General features: G+C 44.8%; 1 protein-coding gene across 3 annotated transcripts in view; it reads right to left on the bottom strand.

Moving 5' to 3' along the window:
* Positions 1 to 211: 211 nt before the first annotated feature.
* dgkh (diacylglycerol kinase, eta) overlaps positions 212 to 16,183 on the bottom strand; it is a 53,055-nt gene continuing 37,083 nt past the window's right edge. Inside the window, exons 15-30 of one of the 3 annotated variants that reach the window (XM_078286066.1) lie at positions 15,718 to 16,027; positions 15,274 to 15,405; positions 13,918 to 14,052; positions 13,354 to 13,471; positions 12,965 to 13,075; positions 12,445 to 12,541; positions 11,539 to 11,646; positions 10,074 to 10,187; positions 9,848 to 9,982; positions 9,457 to 9,617; positions 9,215 to 9,320; positions 9,001 to 9,093; positions 8,235 to 8,354; positions 7,780 to 7,885; positions 5,796 to 5,926; positions 212 to 4,077 (exon numbers count right to left, since the gene is read on the bottom strand). In XM_078286066.1, the coding sequence (XP_078142192.1) occupies positions 3,991 to 4,077; positions 5,796 to 5,926; positions 7,780 to 7,885; positions 8,235 to 8,354; positions 9,001 to 9,093; positions 9,215 to 9,320; positions 9,457 to 9,617; positions 9,848 to 9,982; positions 10,074 to 10,187; positions 11,539 to 11,646; positions 12,445 to 12,541; positions 12,965 to 13,075; positions 13,354 to 13,471; positions 13,918 to 14,052; positions 15,274 to 15,405; positions 15,718 to 16,027 (2,064 nt within the window). In that variant the 3' untranslated portion in view covers positions 212 to 3,990. Of the gene's footprint in view, positions 4,078 to 5,795; positions 5,927 to 7,779; positions 7,886 to 8,234; positions 8,355 to 9,000; positions 9,094 to 9,178; positions 9,321 to 9,456; positions 9,618 to 9,847; positions 9,983 to 10,073; positions 10,188 to 11,538; positions 11,647 to 12,444; positions 12,542 to 12,964; positions 13,076 to 13,353; positions 13,472 to 13,917; positions 14,053 to 15,273; positions 15,406 to 15,717; positions 16,028 to 16,183 lie in introns of all 3 variants that reach the window. The other 2 variants (XM_078286064.1, XM_078286065.1) reach the window with 2 other exon arrangements.

Genomic DNA, 16,183 nt, shown 5'->3' with positions numbered 1-16,183 from the left:
TATATATGGTATAGGCAAACTGTATTTTATCAGAATACAATTTATTCAGTCAATATATTTTTATTTTTTACTTAAATACATGTTCCATCTCTGATTAGGCCATGAAGATAAAGCAGAATGAGGCACAAACACACTGTATATGCATTTGGTTTTATTGAAGAAGGAAGATATGAATAGGTAGCCTTTTTTAAGGCACCTCAAAAATGTACAACAAAAGCTGAACCATTTATTTATTCAGAATACAAAAATACACATCTCAGTGACTCCAAATTGTAATAAATAGTTAACCATGCATTCTAACCATAAAAAGGCACAGAAAACAGTCACTTAGTAGTCATAAAAATTACCAACTACTTTACCAAAATCATCCAGATAGTAATACAGGTGACAACTGTAACATTATATTCCAAATGTGAAAACACAATACACATCATATCATTTAACCTTAGGCAATAAATATGCAAATATTGTTTATACCTATATATTCTTAAAAATTAAAACTGTGCCATTGTAAACATAATGTAAACAAATGAAACTCACTTCTCTCCCATCGTGTTAGGAACCATGTCAAAGACTATATGTTATCCTGTCCTAAGAGATCCATGCGTGGGTTTTGTTGGTTTTTGAAAACCAGGCAGTTTGCAGCATTATTTACAGACCACTGGAAAACTCAGCAAGGGAGAAAGTTGGCAACTTCCACTTTGTATGGAAAAGTCAAGCATTCTCTTGCCTGGAGTCTGGGGCCAATACACTTCAGATTTACAGAACCCGGCAGACACTTGGGACGTACAGATACCATAACCATAGACACACACAGCTCAGGAACTGGAACAGTGTCAAACAGGAATTGAATTCAGTTCAGTGACTGGAATGATGGAGCTGAAATGGAAGCGAAGCCAAACCTGATGAGCACTGCAGGAACAAGGCAGCTTGCAGCAGATCGACTACTGCTCCGATTATTAAAGCACATACTAACAGGAAGGCCTCAGCAGCTTAGACAAACCCTACATCTGGACCAAAGTGCACTTCAATCCAGACTTTTTAAATAGAATTTGGCTAGGCATAGGCCCACTGTGTCATCCACTGGTAAATAATGAATCTACTACATGAGTACAAGGCATAGTTCTGTCCATGAGAATAGGATTTGATAAAAGCCACTTAATTCAATTATCTTTAGTCAGGCAGAGGTGCAATTAATGGGCAGGAATCTCTAGTGTTGGTGACAACTCTACTCAATAAATCAGTGGTTCATAGTAATTAATACCTATCTTTGGTTATGAAGGGCATGATTAAGAGCATGCATGCTAAAAGCATAGCTTGTCCTTTAAGATTGAAATGGATTTAAAGGCGTATTGATTTCAGCATGCCACTGTGCAGCAATGCACTGAATACAGTAGTCTGACAACTGATTGTGGGCATAAGTTGTTAAAACCATGCCGTGTAATAATGTCACTCAGGGATTGTAGATGAGATGTGATATGGCGCCCTCTGCTGGTAGAACAAGGACAACAATTAACTGCAACCCAATCCCTGAATCACTCCAATTCTGATACAATTTGGTACAACGAAGGGCATGGGGTTTGAAAACTTGTGTGCTGTGCTAACTTTCAGTAATCATTATCAATTCAACTAATTCTTATTCTTATTTCTCATGATGTGGGAAGCACTGTCAGGCAATATGGTCGTAGATATCACCATATAAATAGAAATCATATTGCTCTGAGTCGACTGACTGTAAACTAAACCAGAATTAAGACCATCAGATGAGCTACAAATCATTCTGGAAGAAGGGGGAGAAACTCAATTATCAGAGTTGAAATTACATGATAACATTAGTTGGCAATGGTAAGCATACAATTGCTGATAGGTACAGTATGCCACTGTTGAAGTACACACGCACATGCACACACACACGCGCGCACACACACACACACACACACACACACACACACACAATACATTATACGTCATAGCACAACAGTCATGTCTGCCCATTCTAGTCATTCGCTGACACAGTCCTACTGAAGAGAATCATCTTGGAAGCACAGAGGAACAAGACTACAAACTAGTGAACTGCTGGAAGAATTTTGGAGTCAGTAAGAAAAAGCAGTCTGTCTAAGAGTTAAATCTAATCCTCAGACCTTGAGGAGGAGTACATGTACAAAAAACTCTTTCCGTTTTTTTTTTCCCACTGAGAAACACCATGTCAGAAAGCTGCAGAGCGCAGAGACTGTATCAAAACAAGAGATAAAATATTGCACCGTCATTAGAATACAACAGCATTATCATGTACAAGAGATTAGAACAAAATCAATAATCCACAATTGGTGTTATGGTGCAATATACACGATCAAATGTGTAAGCTGTTGACAATGCATACCATGTCAGCAATCTACAAAGGCATTAGACTACAACACTTACAAACATTGTTTGCATACACTGCTATACTGTATATACAGTGCATATATATACAAACTTAGCATCACATATACAAATATACCCTGTAATGCCACCAATCTTACAGAAACTAACAAGAAAAGTAGTGTTCTATCAACATCTCACTTGTAGTTTGAAAGAAAAAAAACAAAAAAAGGAAAAGCTGCACTTGAGCAAGTCTTATGCAGGCTGCAGATCAACTGCTCTATTATATATTCAAAACCAATATCTAATTCCTATTCCCATTAAAATAGTGTTATTGTGTGAAATACTGAGTGATAAATTGCTAAAAGTTAAAAAGTTGAGGTGAACTGTTAATTCTATGTAATGATATGAGGGTTTGCACTTGCATAAAGCAAGAAGTAAAAAGTGCCTTTAAAGTATTCCTTAAAAAAACTACAGTATATGTGGTTGGCTTCAGACCAACAAATTTACTTCCTTCCTGACTAATACTAATCTCCCTCCCTCTTTCATTAGAATTCATAAGACCTACGAGCCTCATGGTGTAAATGTGTTATCTCTACTTAACAAAGAGTTGCTTTCTGCACAAAGTCTTCAGATGGTTAGGTTTGGAAGTTTCCTGGACATTCACTTTGGTACTGATTTTCACATCAACAGAGAACGTGTCAACTTACAGATATTAATTCCTAATATTCATACCTCATCGATGCTTTTTAAAGTTCTTATGATGTCTACCAATAAAGCACATTTTACACTAAATGACTTTGCAAATATGGCACTTGACACAGGTCTTTGACACATAATTATCATGCAAACAAAATAAATAAAAGCTAGAAAAAAGCTTGATTCAGACCAAAAAGGATGCTTTCAGTAGTAACAAATGGCATCATAATACTTAAGTCATATAAAACTTGTTCAAGTGTTATTTTTGTACACAAAAAAAAAAACAAGACACTAATCATGCAATTAAACATATCTAAAGTTGAGCGAGCACAGCATGCAACAGCATCTCACTCTTTCTGGAGACCGCACCTTACAGGTTTACCACCTCGACTGTGATGTTACAGGTCTCCTATCTGTCTCCACTGGACAGCAGCTATTGAAACCCCATGGGTGCTAAATGCATCTGCAGCCCACTAATGCGAGGCAGAGATCCAGTAAGCATCACAAATCCACATGCTACTGAACTGAACTGGGCTATACACTAAATCCCACAGGGAGCACTCATGGAAGTCCTGGTTTTGCTACTAAGACTTTGTCATCTCAAGTCAGACAAGTCAGCTGTCAACAATATGGTAAGTTGCATACCTGATTGTGTGCCGTGAATGGAAATTAAGTTAGAAATGGCTTTTTGTGAAGATCCATGACTTCCTTTTGCACTTCCATCAACTTTCTCAACTGTCATTTTGGCACCAAAGCACAAACAAACACGCTAACACAACATCTCAAAGGCTTTCTCCACAGACAGAGGGATAAAATCCAGCCATCCTTGAATACCAATCTCTCCCTTCACTGCCTATGGTGCTCCCAAACTCTTCCACTGTCGCAAAGGGGAACGTTTGTTTCCCCGCTCCGGTAGCTTCTGCTTCCAGGTTAGAGGTCAACCATGGTGGTCTTGGCCAGGTCCTTAGTTCCCTGGAGAATTCTCTTCATATGACCCACTTTCGATATCCCCAGATCCTGAGGAGGGACAAGAAGACAGACACAGTAAGAACACAGTCCAGCCTTAGTTCAGCCACAGGTTCTGCAGATAGTCAAGCATTAAAACCAAACGTTTTCATTACAGCCGGCTACATCGCAATGGCATGTGCTCCATCACAGTGGACTCATGCCTAGCTTCATATTATGCTGCTGTGATTCAGTTTCATTTATATTTTCACACATATACTGATGTATATTTGATGTGAAAATATAGATCTCTGGTTTGGAAGTATGATTTTGCATTTTATCGTCTTTTAGGTGAAAAACACCACAATTGTTTGTAATTCTGATTCTTCAGAACGTTAAAGGACTACACTTCCAGACAGACAGCTAAAATATTTGTGCTGTCGATTTGTTATTTTCATACTTTGGATAATGCTTATCGCCTATGATTACTTAACATACTGTATGCTAAAGGGTTAGCATGCACACCGGGAAGAAATAACTAGACACAGAGATGATTTTGATGCCAATCCTCTCATCAGATATTGAGTAATGTGACCAATGGGCCAAACTCCCCCAAAAGTCAGTGTAGTCCTTTAACGTTTTCTTCTGGCAAGCTTAGCATATTTGATATTACTGATTATCAAAGGATCCTTCTCTGTACAATGAAATGGTAAAACGTTATCAGACAGCCTGCTCAAATACCCCATAAAGCATATATCTATTTCCATTATCAGCAAACCAAGTAAGCAGTAGAGCAAATGAGGCAAAATGAGATGACTGAGGACTTGGCCATATAAATGGTAAGACGCTGGAATGAGGGGACACAGATAGAAAAACACTGGCACAGTCCAAGATTTGGTCAGCCTGTTATTCTGATGTCATTCTGATTTCATGTCATGCCACTGTGTGACTGCATGTGTGTGTGTGTGTGTGTGTGTGTGTGTGTGTGTGTGTTACATCGCTAACAGCTTTCATAACAACTGAGGATTGACTGAAGGCTAATGCTTTCATTAGAAATCAGTGTCCGTTTGCTGTGGTCTCTCTCCTCATACTTTTTTTACCAGCCTATTCAGCTGATGTCCACAATTTGAAATAACTGGTCTGTGATGGATTTCCAATCATTTAAATTAGACCCATTGGGCATACAATATCTGTTGTTTTGTGATCCATTGGAAATACAGGTCCACATGAGGCTGAAATCCCATTCACTGAATCTGTGTGCACTTGCATATGCACACACCTACACACACCTACACACACACACACACACACACGTCACCCCGCACTGATTTCAGTCTGCTCTCAACTTCAAGACGCCTATGTCTTTCCTGTCAAGTTCAACTCCAGCTTAGCCAAAACCAGATCAAATGTCACACACACACTCCCCGCCTGACTTTGCACCTTTGACACTACCCATCCGGCCGAGCTCGGTTCATTCCAGTCCAGCCCATCCCATCCCATCCCATCCCAGCCCTGCAGCCTTTCCCACTAAGTGGAGACACAGTGTTAGTGGGTTAGAGCGAGTCTCTGGCACTAAGCGACACTCAGACAGAGGAAGCCAAGCAGAGCAGTGCAGCGGGCAAACAGGAAGACAGCTAACAGGCAAAAGACGACAAGAAATAGAGAGACCAAGAGGAGGGAGAGAGAAAGAGTTCATTGTGGGTAGGAGGGGAGGGGGCGGATGGATACATGGAGGTAGTGAGGTGTGGTAATAATTGTGTGTATATGTGTGTGTGTGTGTGTGTGTGTACCTTCAGGTCCCTCCTCTCTAGGTGCAGCAGCTCGGAGCCTCGAATGTCGTGGCGGGTGAAGGTGTCCCTGTACTCCCCCAGGCTCAGCTGTTCTAGCCAGACGCCCACCTCCTCTGTGCCCCATCTCTCCACTACACACACACACACACACACACACACACATACACACACACAGAACAGAGCAGAGAGGGGCTCAGAGCGCCTCACAGGTATACACACACACTGTCACACACCACATAGAGGCACTCTCCTGCTTCACGCGACTGCTTGTCCCATTCTCTCTCTCTGTCTCTTTCCATCGCTTACGTCACACACAGATGTAAATATGTCAACACACACACCACAATCTCACAAATGGGGGGAAAAAATTGTGGTAAATCATCCAAGGAAAAGATGTAAACCAGAAAAGAGAGAGAGAGCCTGAGGGAGGGAACAAGGATCAAAGAGGAAGGGGGGAACGGGAGAGGCGTGGCGGCAGCTGGCGGAAGGAGGAGGGGTTTAACAGAGGCCAAAGGTTGGTCAGAACAAGGCGCCGGCCAGTGGCGTTCCAGAAAGGCTGAGGGCATGCAGGTTATCCACCAATCAGAACACAGAGAAAAAGTAGGAGGTAAAGGGAGGGGGAAGCCTGTGCGATCAGCAGGAAGTACAGCCCAACCAATCAGCAACCTGCCCTGGAAGAGAGAGGGAGGGGCTAACACTCTTCCACCCGATCTGACTGGATCCTTGACCAGAGGCTGAACACACCCCTAACCTAACGGCCTATAATATTACAGTGCTGACAGTGGTATAGTGTAAACTACCCCAGATGCCCGTTCAATATGCAGCAACAGCACATTGAAGCGGACTGCTCGCTCGGTTCGGTTCAACACATACAACCAAAAGAAAACTCAGGTATTTCCATTAATGCTGACTTGATTTCAGTAGGGTTTGTGGTCAAATAACAGAAACATTTGATCCCTGCAGGCTTTCCTTTGGCGCAGCCTTGTTCTGCTCCTGACTTTGCGCCTTCTGTACCCATGTGGACAGGTGGATGACAGTGAACAGAGGGGAGGGGGGTGCTAGTGGATGGTCGGGGTCAGACTGATGCACGTCACACCTCGAACACACACTCGTTCCTTGTGTCCTACCTGGAGATTAGGAATGCACTAGAACCTCTGTATGCATGACGTAATGGTAGTGAGGGTCATGGTGAAAGGGAATGATGGTGACAGTCGCCCAAAAACACAAGTATCAGAACCAAGTTTGTGAGTTTTGTGTGTGTGTGTCTGAGAGAGAGAGAGAGAGAGAGAGAGAGACAGAGAGAGACAGAGAGAGAGAGAGACAGAGAGGCCAGAGGGATGTGTGTATGCGTGTGCACACGTGTGTATCTTTGTCTCTCTGTCCGCCTTATGTGTGTAACGTTTCAAGCACACTGGCCAGGTGATCACACAGTATCACCTAACTGAACAACAACGGTTGGTAGCAGTTTCACCTAGTCATCCTCAGTTGGTTGCCAATGGTGCACGTTTTTGAGTATGACCTGACATGTAGAAATGGCATCCAATTAGTAGACTGTTTTTGACACTTCTGAAAAGAGATGTCAGGCAAACAAAACCAAATCTGTGGACGATGCTACAGGATAAATTTCCAATTATATGTCCTGTCATACCCCCAGTGTTATGATTCACGAGTCAAATTTCCCTTAACTTGCTCTTGGAATTATTTAAGCCAGACCAATGTTTGATCATTCAATTTGATACACAACGTTGTTTGATTCAATGCTACCAGCTTCTCACTAAGGAAATGACTAGGCAACTACAGTCATCTCTACACCTTTACATCATCTCAACACTTTGCGGCGGACAGAGCAGGTCAGTGTAAATGATGTTCCTCCTTAAATCACCGTGGCAGACAGGACAGACTCTGACCGGTTTCCCGTCCCGTCCCGGTCTCACGCAGCCTGCCCACTGTGTTTTCTACTGAGGGAAAGCAGACACAGCCCTACCTGACTGAGGGCTGGTCTTCTTGGTGGCCTTCTCCTTCTTGAACTTGGGCACTATGCGGAACATGCTGCTGCGACTGTTCCTCTTGCCATAATCCAGAGAGTGGTCCTGGCACATAAGCACAGTCAACCTATAGCCTTTCATTTAGCTACTCAGTTCTCCCGTTAGCTGGTGCCATGTTACAATAAGGATGTATGCGTGTGTAGATATTAGCTAGTGGTTATGAGTAAATCTCATATGTACGTCGCTTTGGATAAAAGCATCTGCCAAATGGGAAATTGTAATTGTAAATTGAGTGGCATTAGTAAAATACAATGTTCATGCTACTATGTTGTGATGTAGTTTTCGGTAGTACAGGTAGACCCATTACACATTTACACGTCTGTCTGTGTAGGCGTGAGTGTGTGCATGTGTGTGTGTATGTGTGTGTGTGTGTAGGTGTGTTGTGTCTGCTCACCTCCTCATCGTTGGGCTGCAGTATGTGGTAAAGCCAGGGGATCTCTCCCAGTTTGCCCAGTTCCACCTCCACACTCTGCAGGGCGCTGGACAGCTGCTCCTCCTCCGGCGGGTCCAGTTGCTGCAGGGGGGGAAACACAGGCCAACATCAACATCACTGTGAAGAAGAAGGAAATCCAAGGCGCTTTTCCAAGCATAAAAAAATATAAACAGAAGAACAAGAAATGCTCTTCATGCGCTTTGGTGTGCTGCTCCCTGATGGCCACAGCATGGCCGAAACACATTGGAGTTTAATATGTCCCATTGAACTTGCCATGCAATAAAGGCTTTTTAGTTTTCTTTGGTTCAAGAGTGACTTGGAACTTTTTCATTGAAAGCAATAAGCCCATTAAACAACTCCTTCAACAAATGCCTCCACACACAGAAACCCAACTGAAGCATTCTGCCACCTCTATTCTTCAATCAACATCACTGTGATGGAATATTTAATACTCTTGGTATCCTGCAAAAATACTTCATCTCCAATTTTATTTTTGTTTTTGTAATTGAGAAATCACATTGCCCCTCATGTGTAGAAAATGTCTCATTGCCCCAGGACCAAACCAAGCCACTGAAAATGTAATGTAAAATATCAACACTGCATGGGCCTCAACAGGACAATGAACCCTTTTCCCTCAATTCTGAAAAGTTGACTTTTTGGGGATTTATGAATATAGTGTAAAAGTTCAGAGGAAGGCATTAAGATACAGATCATGCATGCAACTCACCAGGGAAACCCGGCCCACTAGGAGAGACTCGGTCTCGTTGTGGAGAGCCTTGACAGTGCTGGCCACCTCTATAGCTGTGTTCCTCGTCAGACTCTGGAGACGGGACACAGCAGTCATTTAGAAAACACACACATCGTATGCACAGCAAACACTGATAGCAACAACCGGGGGTGAAAACCTCTGTCTGTTGTAGTGACTCATGTCGATGCCTAACCTCTGGGAACTTGGGGTGTGTTTTGTTGATGGCGTGAGATGCGGCGTTGACAGCATGAGCCAGCTCCTGCTCCAGAAGCCCGTTGGTCTTCGCCGCCTCACAGATCCTGTGATTGGACAGAGCGCAGGTCAGAAGGCACAATTCAGAGGGAATCTACCGACGGTCATTCCCTGGATTCATCTAGAACTGGAGCATGCGGAGCAGTAGATTCGTCCTTGATGTGTCTGACAGCGCGTGTTTACCTGGTAATAAGCTCCTCTGCGGCTCGGGCGCACATCTGCACCAGGGCCGCCTCCTCCTCGGTAGCCAGATCCACAGACTGCTGGGGGTAGAGGTGGGGCCGCAGGGGAGGCTTATCATACTTCAACTTGTCCTCCCACGACTTCAACGTGTTCTCAAACGCCTGGAGGGAAAAAGGTGAGGCAGGGAGGGAGGGAAGGATGGAGACAAAGAAAAAGAGGTTTAGGATACAGTTTCTATCATGCAAAGCAATTCCTTTGTCTATCAACTATCTTTTTTCTCACCTATTCACTCTCATACCTATTATTCACCATACTTTTCTGACACCTACTGCTCTTCCCACTCCCTCCCTCCCTCCCTCCCTCCCTCCCTCCCTCCCTCCATCTGTCTCACCCGGTCTCTGGTGAGCATCTGGGCTCTGTTCTTGTGCTGGATCTTGATGACTCCAGGAGGCTGGATCCAGGCCTCTCCATCCACCTGAATGGGAACGCCCTCATCGCCCAGGATAGTGATCTTCACCGTACGACACTGATGGGGGCAGAGGGACGAAGATGTACAGATGTTAGTGTGTGCGTGTGTGTATTCTCACTTCATGCTGCTTCTTGGTGTGTGTTCTCACCTGTGCTATGCGGTGGTGTTGCAGTTTGATGACTCTGGACACGGCCATCTGCATGCTCCCAAACACAGCCACCACCTCCAGGATCTTATCGTCAAACGACGGGGCACAGAAGATCTGTGGGACAAGATAACGACTATTATGATCTCTTCTGAATGTGATGGCGGTGGGGAAGATTTGTGACTTCTATGGAGCCATATCGCTGTCTCTCTGAAACCCCGCCTCGCAGACATTTCACTCTGTCAGCTCGCTTTAGCAGGAGTGTGAGTGAGAAGTGCATCGTGTCTGAAAGGAGAGGGTCCCACCAGGCCCGATATTGATCTCTGCCAGCAAACTGCCCATGATAAGGTCAAAGCCAGGAGGAGTCAGCAGCTACTGCGCTCCATACAGAAAGGACTCAGCAAAAACCTCGCTAGATAACTAACAGACGACTCGGAGACGTTATGAAAGAACGTGATCAGTTGTGTCATGTGAGGCCCCGGCCACTAGGTGGACACCTGAACACATTCAGCAACAGCCAGCACTGCCTTGCATTGAGTGCTTAACTGGAGTCATGGTAACAGTCTAACAAGGTCTGTATTTGTTAACAATATTTGTACATATATACTTCATTCCCAGCCACACTGTATCTCAGTTTTATAGTGAATCTTTCAATGGCCTGCAGGCAACAGTGTGTTTCTGTGTGTGAAATGTGTGATCAAACGAAAAAAACAAACACCTCATTTGTTGGCCTCCTTTAGCTCTATCTCAGAGACAGATACAGAGTAAACTTTGGTTGTGATGTAAGTGTGTGTGTGCATGTGTGTGTGTGTATGTGTGTGTTGGACAAGTTCCACTAAATGTCCTCTCCCTGCTTCCTCTTCTCCACCAAAACAGTTACATAACACCAAACGCACAGACATGTGTGTGTGTGTGTATGTGTGTGTGTGCAGTGGCAACCTCTGCAGGGGCCCACTGAGGGGTGTTGTATGTGTGTGAGAGAGTGTGAGAGAGAGAGAGAGAGAGAGAGAGAGAGAGCGAGAGAGAGAGAGAGCGAGAGAGAGAGGGTGAACTGAGCAAACTGACACTCCAATCCGTCAGCAGCCCTTGTGCTCTGAGCCTTAAACAAACAAGCACAGATATCCCTCCATCCATCCCTCCCCCTCTCCCTCCAGGCCATCGGGGTCATGTTAAACCAAGATCGACAGTCTCCTCCCATTGTTAACAAAGGAGAGAGAGAGAGGGGAGGGGGAGAAAGAGAGATATAGAGAGAGAGAGAGAGAGGTAGAGGCCTGATCTAGGAGTCTGGCCAAGCTCTCACATCATCTTGAGAGGGAAAACACCCCCTTTTCCCTTTTCAAAGGTGATCTGACTCGCCTGTTCCTACCAAGGCCATGTCCAACAGGATGGAACATTACACAGTGTTCGGTGTGAACACGCATGGTGGGTTAGGTTGGCCACGTTCCCTTCGGGGTGGAAATGTACTCACATCATCTTCCTTGGTGCCGCCCCAGAAGTTGGTCCCGCCGGCGTAGCTGGGAATGTTTAACACAGCGATACCCTGAAGACTGGGCAGGGGGATGTACTGGCCATCACACTGGAGAACACACACACACACACACACACACACACACTTTTTCGTTACACATCATGGACATAATAACCAAAGAGAGCCTAGATAAAGCAGTAAGGCAGCGGATGAGTGGAGGGAGGGTGCATGTGTCTATGAGAGACAATTCAGGGTATCTGCAGGTTTCGAAAAGCCAAATTTATGACATTTTTAATGCTACCTGGAATTGGATTTAAAGCCAATTTCACAACCAAAATAAACACAAAGCTAAAAGACTCATCAATCAGACTATTTCTGATTAAACATAGCTAATGAAAGTTCTAAAACTATAAATGGGAAGTGAAAGCAAAAAAAGACACTAAGAAATTAAATGTTTAGGGACATGAACTCCAACATGTTTGGCATATTGTATTAATCCTGTTCTGTATTGATCTGACGAGTCAACATGTATGTGGGTTAAAGTTAGTGTGACCAACTGCAAGTAACGTAATACAACATGAGAAAATAAAACTCACATGACTGCTGGTCCCACTCACAACTTCAGGTGAAGCTACACAATCACAAATGTCTTATTTCGCTTGCCTTGCTTTCTAACTCTGCCTAGACTAAATATCACCAACTGAAGAATCTGTCAATACCACTAATTTTATAGTTGTGTGAAATTGAAACTTCATTGAAAATACACCTGCATAACATGGTGAAACAATTAAGTCCTCTAATTACTGTATTTAAGATATTTTAATACTTTTTAAGGCCTTAAATTTGGATACTGGAAGACTTTTCAGACTTTTTAAGGATCTGCCCCACAGTTGTTCTCCGCCTCACCTCTAGCTGGACCTTCTGCTCCAGGTTCTTGTAGGTTCTCTGCAGCAGCTCCTTGGTGCCCAGAACTCCATACCACATCATGTTCTTGGTGCGACTCCTGGGGAGGAAGGAGCAGACGATGAGCAAAAAAGGGCAGTGGAATAGGACAGGGTCGTAACAACAAAAGACATGAATATACTGTTTCCTCTGTCCTGACTTGAAATGAGCATGAGAAGATGAGCTTTGTCATTTGTCATTCATTTTATGATTTTTAAACAAAACAACCAATATCAACTTTATTTATCATTATTTCAATGCAGTATATGAGGATGAATGAGCACATCAGCAATTCAAAGCAATTCATCAGAGATTTTTGAGCTTGGACACTTCCATCCATGATGTGACGCAACGTAAACACAACGCAGTAGAGGAGCTTTCATTGATTTCCAAGGAAGCATTCCCTTGATGCCTGATGGCTGATGGCAATGCCTGAGGCCTGATGGCTGTAGTGGAGCCTGCAGGTAAGGGAAGTGTGTCTGACCTGCATTTCTCTGGATGCTCCTCTCGCTTGTTGTTGAACTCCAGGGAGATCTTGGCGTCCAGGCCGATGCCGAAGTAGTTGTTCATCACACACTTCTCCATGTAGCCCTCCCTGGGTGCAGGAACAGCCACACAGACAGATAGAGAAACAGTAAGCTCACATACATATCAGGACAACGACAGAGAGAGAGAGAGAGAGAGAGAGAGAGAGAGAGAGAGAGAGAGAGAGGCAGACAGAGGCAAGTCGATGTAGGGGCAGAGAAGGAGACAGAAAAAGACGGAGAAAGGCAGAGGCTGACAGATTGGCAAAAGGACAAACAAATAGACAGAGAGACAAAGACAAAGATGGTAAGAGGCACAAAAAGAGACAGACAGACAAGCAGCTCTTACAGTGAGTCCAGGTCGGGGTCGATGAAGGGCGTGGCACCAAAGGGGTCGATGTTAGCCAGCAGCATCTTGCTAATGATGGAGCTGCCTGCTATAGAGGCGGCCAGACCGGCCCGCAAGCCTACACAACACAAACACACACACACACACACACACACACACCTGTCACATGATGCTGAGCTGGGATGTCTGAGTGATCCTGTCTTTGTGTGTGTTTGTATGAGATCCATTTTGTGCATGCTCTGGAATATGATCGGTTAAATACAGCAGCTAATGATAAGAGGTGTGCACACTCACACAACGAAGATGTTTTAGTTTTCCATTAGTTTTCCATTTTATCCCCAGTCTCCCTAAGTATCCTTGAGTTTTTACCTTTATTTTTCTGGACAAAATCAAAGTGAAAAGGTCTGAATTTCATTTCATGCCTCAAGGCAACTAGTAAATGTAATTCTCTCTGTGTATGTTTCTGTGTGCATACATGCATGCATGCATGCGTGTGTGTACTGTATGATTGTGTGTACGTGTTCATGTGTGTGTGTGTGTGTGTGTGTGTGTGTGTGTGCTTACCAGGGCAGATGATGCGTGTGTTGAGTACAGGGAGGTTCTCCTTGCTGGTGGTGAAGGGGGTGATGGAGAAGGAGCCACAGGACTGGGTGCTGCGACTCACCCTCCTCTCCGTGGGAGAACAAGGACTCTTAGCAGCTGGACACACAGAGGGAAAAGGTGCTATTACTCAAATGCTTTTACTCAAACCTTTTGCGGAGAAAAAGGAGGCAAGGAGAAGAAACAAGGAGAGGATATGAAGCAGAGGGTTACTGATACCCCCCACCCCCACCCCCTACACCAATGGCTGGAAAATGTGTGGAAGGAAGGAAGCAGTCCCATGATAAACAGGAAGAGCTTCTGTCCCAAAGACAATAACACATCCTATGGGCAGATGCACACACACACACACACACACACACACGTGCGTGCAAACTCATGCACATTCAGCTACACTCAGACACTCACCCACAGACACACACACACGCACATTTAGATACACATAAACGCACACAGACCCACAAATACACACACAAACACACACACACACACTTTATTGTGGCCCTGCCATCACAGTTTCCATGGGTACAACCATTTATTATTAAACAGAGTTCTCCATTGCCACAGACTGTAGTGGAGACTGGAGATAGATAGATATACAGCTTAGCCGGGTGCAGGAGGTGGAATATCACAGAGGACAGCGTTTCTCCATGCACTTTTAGCACTAATCCTTCAGTTTATTTATGACAGGAAACATGATTTGCGTCAGCAGCACTTTTTTTCCATTAGCTATGTGTCTGGGTGACCGGGGTGCAGGGAGTACAACGTCCACTAGGTGGCACCATTTAAATCCTGTGTGATTTCCTCTATGGCATCCATCCCCTTCATGAGGTGGAATAAGTTTCTCTCAGATTGTTTTGACAGTATATTCTTCTGTTTACCATCAGGAGGAGAGCTAAACTGGCTTGTACGTCTTGGGATGTCTTGCCTTGCTTGCCTAAACTGATGTTAGCAGTACAATTTTAGAGAGAGGAAAAGCGTCATTAACCTTGAGCCTGTGTTTCAACCCGCCTACTACACTTACTGCACAAGTGAGGCGTGGACTAAGTGTCTAATGGGATATTGTCCCAAGTAGGCATCAACCACAGATTAAATGAAGAATCTTTGTAGTGGTTAGTGTGACAGTCACTGGGAGCGATGCCAGCTGGCAAGCAAAAGATCTGGAATTGAAACAGGCCAGGCCGGACAGGTAAAAGGGTTTGGAACGGGTCCAGGATGGGAATGAGTCAGGGCCAAGCAGGTGACAGATCTGGAGCGGGACCAGGCCGGACAGGTCAATGATTTGAAACGGGGCCACAGCGGCAGCAGCATTGTACTCACACGGCGGCGCCTCCAGTTCCTTGGTGTCCTCGTCTTTCTCGCTGTCTCGGTTCTCCTCCTCGCTGTCCTTCCTGAACTCCAGAGGAGACGGCAGCTCGGTCTCCTCCGTGTGGGCGTTCTGCTCATCCACCACTGGACAGAGGCAAGATGGATAGGGGGTTAAACAGGGAGGGATGAGGGATAGGATGAACAGGGGGAGATAAAGAAGAAAGATAAATGGGGGAAATTGATGAAAAAAGGGCAATAAACTAAATGCATTTTTCATAAAAGCTGACTTTCATTGTGAAACTACAGTAGTAGTAGTCATATCTTGCATATCTCTATATCTATATATATAGAGGTATATGACTCTACTTGCTCCAAGAGATATCTGCATGTCTTTTATCTATGTGCTTCCCACAGTTTGTTCAATGATGTACCGGATATGTAGTCTAGTGGGTTTACCTCTCTCAGCCTGTTCGATGATCTGTCGGACAGCTTTCTTCAGACTGTTGGCCCTCAGCATCAGCTGCTCCCTGCCTTTGAACAGCCGGTGCGGAGAACCCCCTCCTCTTTTCTCCGTCTCCTCCTCCTCCAGCTTCTCCTTCAGCTCCGTCAGGCTCTCCTCGCTGGCCTCTTCCTCCTCCTCTTCCTCCTCCTCCTCCTGCTCCTCCTCCACAATGGGAGGCGTGGAGTGGGGAAGAGGAGGCAGGGCCTGGCACTCCGTGTTGAGGGTCTGGAGGAGGGAGTCCAGCTTCTCGTTCAGGATGGCACACTGGCGGGCAAAGAGGAGGAAGAGAGATCGGCAAGGTGAGAGGGCGCGCTGCGGCAGCATCCGCAGGACGGCAAAAACTAGCAGAAATTCAATACAGGGATTTTTTTTTTTCAGAATGGGCTGATGGATTTTGACGGCGTTGTTTGTGGAGCTTAC

Source organism: Centroberyx gerrardi, chromosome 10, assembly GCF_048128805.1.
Source record: "Centroberyx gerrardi isolate f3 chromosome 10, fCenGer3.hap1.cur.20231027, whole genome shotgun sequence".
Lineage (NCBI taxonomy): Eukaryota > Metazoa > Chordata > Actinopteri > Beryciformes > Berycidae > Centroberyx > Centroberyx gerrardi.
This window is presented reverse-complemented; position numbering and strand designations above follow the sequence as displayed.